This window comes from Coffea arabica, chromosome 6e (genome assembly GCF_036785885.1).
Source record: "Coffea arabica cultivar ET-39 chromosome 6e, Coffea Arabica ET-39 HiFi, whole genome shotgun sequence".
NCBI classification, from domain to species: domain Eukaryota; kingdom Viridiplantae; phylum Streptophyta; class Magnoliopsida; order Gentianales; family Rubiaceae; genus Coffea; species Coffea arabica.
The window spans coordinates 7,236,521-7,246,395 of NC_092321.1; the positions used below are offsets into that span (position 1 = coordinate 7,236,521).

At 38.4% G+C, this 9,875-nt stretch overlaps 1 protein-coding gene across 1 annotated transcript; it reads left to right on the plus strand.

Moving 5' to 3' along the window:
- Nucleotides 1-4,440: 4,440 nt before the first annotated feature.
- LOC113694747 (protein SLENDER RICE1-LIKE 1-like) lies at nucleotides 4,441-6,681 on the plus strand. Its single transcript, XM_027213610.2, has one exon. It carries the CDS (start codon nucleotides 4,861-4,863, stop codon nucleotides 6,493-6,495), a length of 1,635 nt encoding a protein of 544 aa, XP_027069411.1. The 5' UTR covers nucleotides 4,441-4,860; the 3' UTR covers nucleotides 6,496-6,681.
- Nucleotides 6,682-9,875: the final 3,194 nt, after the last annotated feature.

Consider the following 9,875-nt stretch of genomic DNA (forward strand, 5'->3'; position numbering starts at 1 on the left):
TATGTATATACGTGATAGTGTCAGCTATAATGACGGGGCGGACAGACACTACTAGCAATATCTGTTCTGGACTAAAACTGTGAATTATAATTCAGGGCAATTTTGGCCATTATCAACTGCGCGTAACTTTCTTTGTATATCGTGTAACTTTTTTTTCAAAAGATGTATTTTCACAACAGATAGTGATTGGCCCCACACTTGACGTGAAAATCGAATTATATGATATAATTTCAACCGCACAAAATTTTGAGGACAAATCTTGACCCTTAACCGTGCAAGAACGGTCATACTGATGACCGTCCCCGCCCCAAATCCTATAACATGCGTTCTTGGGGAGAATGATTATCTACCGCAATTTATGGTCCCATAGCCCCAGATTCCCAAATTCCCGTGCCCGCCTTTCAGTGCCACACAAACTCCCAACTGCCTAACTCCACCTCCACGTAGATGTAGTCTCGTAGCGTATGCAGATGAGACGATTAGGTGTCCATCCTCAGAGCAAGGCTATCTACGGACCTAGGGGTCATATATATGCATTTATTTATGCAATCTTGGGTACCTGGATTGCAATTACGCTGGTAGAAAATCGTGCCTTTTGGGCATCGTGATTTCTGATGGTCCATTTTTCCATATTCACTATGCTTGTATAAATATTCACTGTGGACCATCATTCCCCCTGTCCAATTGATCTTGAGTGCATTCTCAGTTCTTCGACGCAGTTTTGAATTTATACTAGTACATGTCTGGAGCACTTTTATTTCAGAATTCATCGCGGTGAAATTGTGCCGAATGTTTTAGAATTGTTTTTCTTGCCCCGAAACAGCACATTATGTTCTAGTGAGCAATTTCATTAGTTTTATCCTATACAGTATTGTTCGTTCGGAACTAGTAGGAACGTGTTTACTATTGACTATTGAGAAGGAAAAAAGCCAAAAAAAAAAAAAAAAAAAAAGAAGTTTCGTTCGAGAAAGGTCCAATCTCTTCCGTTAATTTTTCTCCTTGGAAATTGATAATAGGAGTTGAAATTCGTTGAATCATGATCAGATATCGGACAGGCCATGTTTCGTGGAAAAATCTCTCACATATATCTATAGCAGAATTGGAATCCATACTCTCAGATTTTAGATTTCAGCTGAATGAATAAAACTTTGAAGCTCAGAAAAGGAGGGATGCATGCCTAGCCACGAGCCCCTCAAACATCGATACGATTTGCGTAGCATCATTTTCTGCTTCAGAAAGTTGAGAGAGACACTTCTGCAGCTCTGCTGGTCGGGGGAAAAAAAAAAAATACTACATTAACTTAGTGGATCAATTCAGCATAACCAATACCTTAAGCACAATTGATGGTCCCTTTCCCTTAAATCCACGATGAATTAAACCACGTCCAACCACACCACGCACTTTTCCCGTCCCAGAAAACACAAATACAATGAACAGCTCAATCACCTCTCCTGGGCTGCATTGTATCTTTTATATATACATATATATATATACATACACACACATAAAAGATTTTATATATGACGTTAATATGTAGAAACAGCCAGGGCTGCTCTTTAGGCTCTCTATTCAATCGAAAAGTTGCTATTATATACATGCATTTAAAGTATTGGAATACGAATTTGTATTTTGCAAAGCAATCTTCATTCAAAATTTGAAGTAGACAGCAACAAGGGCAACCTCTAGCATTTGTAAAGGAATTTTATACATACCAACTGGAGCTCACACATCCTTCTCGTTGATTTGTCCAAGCCTCCAAGGTATGAAATCAATTTTTTTTTTTTTAAAGGGTTGCAAAAGCACTAGAGAGTTTTCAAAAACACCATAAAGCTATGTAATAGAAAAATCTTCATCTGATCTAATGACTCGATCTTAACGTCGGCTTGTCACAACCTTCGAAGTTTGCCATGCATAAAATACAGCACCATAATACCACTAGTCTATTTTCCAGATTGCTAGCACCATGACCCCATGAAGCGAAATAAAAAAGGGTGAGATTTCTTCAATAAATTAAAATTCCTTAATACGGTATTGTCAAATAAATATCAACATGTTTTAGTTTGATCTGGATGCGCACATCTCTATTAATCCATTTTCATCTTTCCGCTCTACAGCTTCAGAAAAAAATGTTAGAAAAATTTTTGACTATCCTTTTTTCTTTTTTACACTCATAATCTTTGTTCTAATTTTTGTCTTTCCTTCCTCCAACATCTCCCCCCCCCCCCCCCCAATGCTCTAGAAAGTAGATTGTAAATAGTCACGACTCACAAGCCAAAACCTCAGTCACCGTGCTTCCGTTGCCGGCAATCTGGCATGTATATCATGTAGTTAGGTATATTCCCTCTATGGGAAGGGAAAGGCGCTTGTAAGGTTTATTAATATTTCGACAGAGAGCCTGTTGAGATGTCTTCTATGCATGAGCGGACCAAGTTCCAAGTATGTACTCAGCCACATTCCCTTTCCAGAGTTTTTTATTTATTCAAAATATTCTGTGACTAACATTTTTCTTTCTTTTCTTTTTTTAATAAACACTAGTGTTTGCTGTGACTTTATAACTTGGCAGAGTTAGAAGAAATTTTCTGATATTAGGAAAGGATCTTTGGAGAATGGAAATCTTGTTATGGGGCAATGGATTAGGTCCTTTTCTTTTTTTCTTTTTTCTGTTATTGTGGTTCGTGAACTGTTAACTAGCTTGACAATAAAACAATACGATGAGTATGCCAGTGCCAGATTACATCACCAGTGATAATTAGTACTAGTATTTGTTATCTGCTACAGCATTATATTTTGTCCATGAGGAACATAAATTGGACTTCTTTATGATGGCGTTGATCCCAGTACTTCTGTTTTCCAGCGCAATCTGGACCATCAGTTGCCATTTTCGGCTCATCATCCTCTTGCAGCAGTTAATGTTGTTTCAGGGTCATTTTCCTAGGATTATTTGTGGCAATATAAGGTCATTTGTCATTGTCAAAAGCATTATTAAACTCCTCTTTTAAGAAGAATAGTTGGCCAACATGATGATATCCCCATCAGATAATTTCTGCACCAATTTCTGCCCCAATTCTTACATCCTTATCTTACTGCATTTTCTGTTCCTAGTTTAATACACATGTTAATATATGTTACCACAACCAGTGTGATTGATCAAATGCACGTCCTTGTTGTGTAGCAAGTACTATTTTAAAGTTGAGTTCATTTATCATAGGTCAATATCTTGAGAGAGAGAAAGATTCTCTCTCTCTTTTTTTTGTGGTGTTATTTTTTTGGGGGGGGGGGGGGGGGAGGGAGAGAGCGATCCTGCTCGGATATGGTAGCTTGTTATCTTTGCCATTTTCTCTTTTGTTTGCTGGTTGTTGGTAATATGATCAGGATTCATATTTTAGCAAGAGAGCTAAAAACATACAGATAGCTAGATTGATGATTTGAGTCGACTACAGCTGCATATAACGTCTTCAATAACTAACCTTCGTGCATAATTTTGGTCAAAAGTTAAACAAAGGGAGAAAATCTTTACTAGTCTTGTGGGTGTGATAATGTTCATTATATATAATGGAAGTTAATATATATAATGTCCATTATATATATATATAATGGAAGTTATATTTAGCTCTAGAACTGGTTTTTCAAATCATTTGCGGAATACGTAGACTACTGTATTACATCCTTAAATAAATATGCGAGCTAGATGGCAGAAAGCTACCGTCTTTTCTAATAATGAAGAGTCATGAAGTGCAAGCAAACCTTGGCTTGCTACGCAACCTGATATTCTAACTGCAAACTACTCTCTCATTTTCCTAAATAGTACGTGTTTTTTTTTCCTGCCAGACTCTATGGCGTAGTCACATATATAATTAAGCACTTAAGGCCATTTGGCTTGACACAATTAACGCACTTCTTCCCAGAAAGTTAAAACTTAAACATCCATAATGCAGGAATAGGGTTGTTATTTTGGGGTTGCTCCAAAGTCATACAGAAAGTGACATTCCCCTTTCCAGTTTTCTCTTCTTTGGAAGCTTGAAATGACAGCAAGAATGTGGCTTGAAAAGGAACAGTGAAAACGCCAGGAACAAATGGCACTAATCCAACTCCAAGGCACGAAAATTTGCGATTCAGAAACAACAGTACATGTCAGTCAATGATAAAAAATTACTTGGAAATATCAGCTTCAAGGTCTTTATCAAGCTACAGTTGAGGCTGGAGTCCATTCTTGATGAAATCAATTGAGACTACAAAATGGTCCCTCACACACACTCCACCCTACTCCTCTTTGAACAATCATAATCGTCTAATTAATTAGAGTCGTGAGTGAAGCAACCACCCCTTGAAGTGAAGTCAGCTCAAATCCTTTTGCTATCCTTTCTTTCTTAATTAGTTTTATTTTTCTCCTTCTTAATTAGTGTGTAATCAATATAATTTGTGGGTGGAGTATTTCATTTCCCATTTCAATATAAAAAAAACGCTCCACATATCTTTCATTCAAGAAAGGGTTATCTTCAATTGAATTAAATGAAGACAGGCAGTAGCACTACTTAACTTAATCCTTTCTTGCATCCTCCATTCATATCAGTATATTACTACAAGACTGCTGTCGCTCCGAACGTCCAAAACCCTTTCTTTTCTTCTTCAAAAAAGCCTCCTCACCCATAACTCCCACTCTTCCCACACCCCTGCACACACACACACACAGAGGGTCGCACAGTAATACACGATACGAGGAAAAAAGGCATGTTCCACCCAGTCCATCTACTGGGGCAGAAGCCCTACCCTTCCTCCGCGGCATTATAAGCCCCAACCAAGGAAAAAACAAGAAAGGGAGACGAAATAAAAAAATACGACTACTTCATAAGAGATACCAAAATGGGCCCAGAAGGATCCTCCATAACCAGCAGCAGTGGCAGCTCGTCATCATGCTCCGCGGCCGCCAGAGCACCTGATCATCACCATCATCATCAGATCGACCAGCTTCTGGCCGGAGCTGGGTACTCGGTCCGCTCCTCCCAGCTCCACCAAGTGGCCCACCGCCTCGAATGTCTGGAGAGTGTCATGGTCCACAACCAGAACATCCCCACCCACCTCCCCCTACAATATCATCTGGCCAACGACGTCGTGCACTACAATCCCTCTGACCTCTCTTCATGGGTCGACAATTTGCTGTCGGAGCTCCACCAACTCCAACCCGGTTCATCAGCATCATCTTCAGGTCTCCCGCCGTGTCCTGGTAATTATGAATCCACCGGGTGGTCTCCGTCTGAATTCCATGCGCCGCCGCCTCCTCGGAACGGGAACGGGAACGAGAGCGAGAATCAGCAGCCCCAGGAGGCTCTATCCCATGTCTTGCACCAAATGGACCAGGAAGATTCCAGCATTCAGTTAGTCCACGTGTTGATTAGCTGTGCGGAGTCTGTCCAGTGTGGCAACCTCCCGTTGGCTGGTTCCTTGATAGCAGATTTACAGGCGCTGCTTACACGTGTCAACACTGCATGTGGTATTGGAAAAGTGGCTGGCTATTTCATCGACGCCCTGAGCCGCCGGATATTCACGGCGGTGCCTCCAGGAGCCGCCAGCTTCATGAGCTGCTGGGCATCTGAGGATGAGATTCTGTATCATCATTTCTACGAAGCGGCTCCTTACTTAAAATTTGCTCATTTCACGGCCAACCAGGCGATATTGGAAGCCTTTCAGGGCCACGATTGCGTCCATGTCGTTGACTTTAATCTAATGCAAGGCTTGCAATGGCCGGCTCTAATCCAAGCCTTGGCTCTCCGCCCCGGTGGGCCGCCGTTGCTACGGCTGACTGGGATTGGCCCGCCATCTCCTGATGGGCGCGATTCTCTATGCGTAATTGGGTTGAGATTAGCCGGATTGGCTCGCTCGGTGAACGTCAAGTTTGCCTTTCGTGGGGTGGCAGCTTCGCGGCTTGAAGATGTCAAGCCATGGATGTTAGAAGCCGACCCGAATGAAGCGGTTGCGGTAAATTCGATCCTGCAGCTCCACAAACTACTCGGGCCGGATCAAGTTCATGGATCATCATCAGTGGAACAGGTTCTGGCCTGGATCCGGGGCTTGAACCCGAAAATCGTGACCATCGTGGAGCAAGAAGCTAGTCACAACCAAGCCGAATTTTTAGATCGATTTACTGAAGCCCTGTACTATTATTCAACGATGTTTGACTCGCTGGAAGCTTGTTCAAATCGGGCTGATAATGTTTTAGCCGAGATATACATGCAAAAAGAGATATGTAACATAGTGTGTTGTGAGGATTCAGCCCGGGTGGAAAGACACGAGCCATTAGCCAAATGGAAAGCTCGACTGAAGGGGGCTGGCTTCAAGCCACTGTATTTGGGATCCAACGCATTTAAGCAAGCCAGTATGCTATTGACATTATTTTCAGCTGAGGGATTCTGTATAGAAGAAAGTGAGGGGTGTCTAACGCTGGGCTGGCATAGCCGGCCCCTCATTGCAGCTTCGGCTTGGCAACCGGTATCTGACTGAGCAGGAAGCTGTATAAACTTTGAGACGAGTTCAAATTCAATTAGTCATTTTTTTTTTTACTTGAGACGGGATCAAATTCAATTAATCCTTTATTAAAGATTGTAATTGTCTAGGCCTTAATATTATTATCTTTAAAATATTATTGAAGCTTCGGAGACATGGCCGTGTCCGCAAGCGCATTCAAAAGTCCAGATAGCGAGCTTAATTTCGGGCCTTTAATTTTACTCCGTCTTAACTTGCGGAACAATCACCACGGGTGGCCACTTCAAAGTATCATATCCAACATAACACGTTGTCGACCCTCTCATTAGGATTAATCATAATTGGGACATGGAGTAGGATGTTCATCGGCCCATAATTAGAAATTTGATTAAAAAAAATTTTCAGAAATTCGGTAATCAGTTTGTCAAGATCAATATTCGATTATTGTTCAAATTTTAGTTTGATAAATAGGATATTGATAATTCAATTTTGGTTGAAAAATCAGTTATTCGGTAATGTTCAAAATTCGAAATGCTAATAATAAGTTAAACTATTTCAATTTTTTTAAAAAAAAAATTACATCAAAATAATATTCCATATGTAATTTCCGACAAAATTAAATAAAAAAAAAATCAGCACATCAATCATCACCTCATCATTACGTTAAAGAAACAAAAAAATAGCAAGTCAACATGGCAACTTGCCATTTCCACTGTCCAAACTCCAACCAATTCCGTTACGCAGTGAACCTACTCAAATGTCAAACAGTTAGTAGTTAGTACTCAGTAGTCAAAGAGTCAATAGTTCAATAAATATGTGTAAGATATTTACTAAGATAAAATATGTGTGGGGAGGAAGAAGAAGAAAGAGGAACGAAAGGGGAAAAAAAAGAAGAAGAAAAGGGAAAAAAAGAGAAAATTTTCAAAAGCTTTTCTACCAATCCTATGGTAAGTCACACTAAAATTTAATACAAATACTTAAAAAATCAGCCTTTCAAGCACACCCAACGATTTAGGATCAATCTAGTGGTCAGTTAGGGTCTTTCCTACCATCAAATTCAAGGTTCGAATTATGGGAAGGGACGTAAGAGTGAAAAAAAAAAAGAAATAACAAAGACTTAATTGATGTCTATTGATTCTCTAATACTATGATTTAAAAGTCCATTAAAACCTTAAAGCATTCATGTTAAAAATTCCCTTGCCTCAAAACAAAATCGGAATTAAAATTAAAAAATAAACCACTGGAAACTTTTTTACGAGGACATCTATACTATATACTACTAGTGTTAAGGGTGCACTCAATGTGGATGCAGTTTAGAAATAATTATTAATTTTTATGAATATATTAATTTTGTTTTTATAAAATTAATTTTTATATTCTTCGTGAAAAAAATTGCAATTTATTAGTAATTTTTTCTTTAATACAGTTATAGTTAGTTTTGTAGTTATAATATTTAAGAGAGTTGTGAGAGATTATATTAGCAAATGTCATTATGTGGTTGGAGTAAAAATTAATTTTTTTAAAGATAAAATTGAAAGTTCAAAAAATGACACTACTTCTCTCCCTTTATTATTGTATAGATATCCTATTTATAAAGAATGATGGAGGAGTTGGTGTAAACTTTTTGTGTCATTTTTTTACAATTCCTGCTTAACTCTCCAAATAAAGGGTAAAATGGTACTGTCATCTCCTAAACTAAACACACACAAGCACATACTTACACCTCCATATTTCTAGTTTAACATAACTTCCAATAAAGCAATAACTGTCAACAACTTCCTACCAAATAAAAAAAGACCACAATTTTTCTATCCATATTTCTGAAAAAAAAATACAACAACTACTAAAAATTTTAATAATTTTTTCTTTTAAAAAAATTTCCTTCTAGATTTACACACACATAGAGTGTGCCATTCGCACTAGTACATATAAGACTCTGAGCTTTAGATCACTAAACTTTACTTGTTTGAGGGGTAAATCGATACCTTTTTTAGTTTGAAATTGAAATATCCAATCGCAGAACTGTAAGTATTAATTTCCTAGAAATCCAACTTGTCGTGTTTTCGGTTAAAAAATGTTTTGAAGAAGACCACAGAAAGTGACTTCAGAATCCACGAACCTTTACAAATAAATAATTTCACAAACCTCTCTTAAAGTTTATGACAATTAAAGACAGTAACCATCAGGTTTGAAAAATTACACAACCCTCCTTTAAAAAATGAATTGGAGTTTCATTTTGCTGATGTAAAAAAGAAAAAAAAAATCGCTATTAATAATCCTAAATGACAAAGATTATTGCCATTAGCCCATTACCTTAACAAGTCGTTTACAAATCTTCTTTCTCTGTCTCAAAATCAAACCCTAAAAACTCACCGAGTACACCTACCTCTTCTTCGTGCCTTGACTTCCAAACCTATTTGAGATTGGAATGCACCACTCTACCAGAAATTTTTATTTCTTGCCATTTGACTTCCTTGAATCTCCATAACCTTTTCTTTTGTAGAAGTACCTTAAAATCTAGGCACCAGTGTTATTTTTTTACCATCCCATTAGCTCTAAATACCTTTCCTCTTAAAAAATATCACCGAACACCATATCCATATCTTAAGTCATGCATGGCAAAATTCGTTTAAGAGGGTATTTTTTGTTTTTTCGGCTTGTATTTGATCAAATTAATTCGGTACAAAAGGGAAAGTGATTTAGATGGTGGACGGTGAGTGGGAAGGTGGAAAAAAGCGAACTTACAATGATGGAAGCTTGATTACGGGAAGTTGAGGAGTCTTTCATGGCGTCTTAAGAGAAAGGGAATAAGCAAAAAAATTCCGGAGCAATGGTGCTTACTGGTTTCTGGGAAACACGAGATTTTTTTTTATAAGTGTAAGTGAGAATTATCAAATTCGAAATCTCACATGATAATATTTTCTCTTTCCGTACCACTCAACCTATTTCTATCCCTCAACTGCTATTGTCCTGCAGCGCTACGGCTCACAAGTTCAACTCACAAAGTAGATGCAGACCATGTTACCATTTCTCGTGTCCTTCTCGGAAGATGATATATGGTAACAACTTATTCTTTTAGATACTTTCGAAATTCAATATATGGGTTTAATTTGATGTTCGCTAATAAAGAATGTACTACATCTTATCGATTGATTACGTACTGTAAATACAACATGCAAATAGAAAATGGTTACTTGTCTTCTACTCTCTCAAACCTCAACAAGTATTTAAAAGTTGAGGGCCGAAATCCTTCATGAAGTTAGTTGATGCTGAGTCATCTTACAACCCCCCCCCCCCCGGGGGGGGGCAACAAATAAAAGAGTACTCGATCGAGGGGTTTGCAGAATATAAGCACGATAGAATGAGTCAAGAATGTTTGAAGACGGCTAGCTAGCTAG

Coding starts and splice junctions, on each gene's coding strand:
- LOC113694747 (XM_027213610.2), top strand. CDS start 4,861: ATGGGCCCAGAAGGATCCTCCATAACCAGCAGCAGTGGCAGCTCGTCA.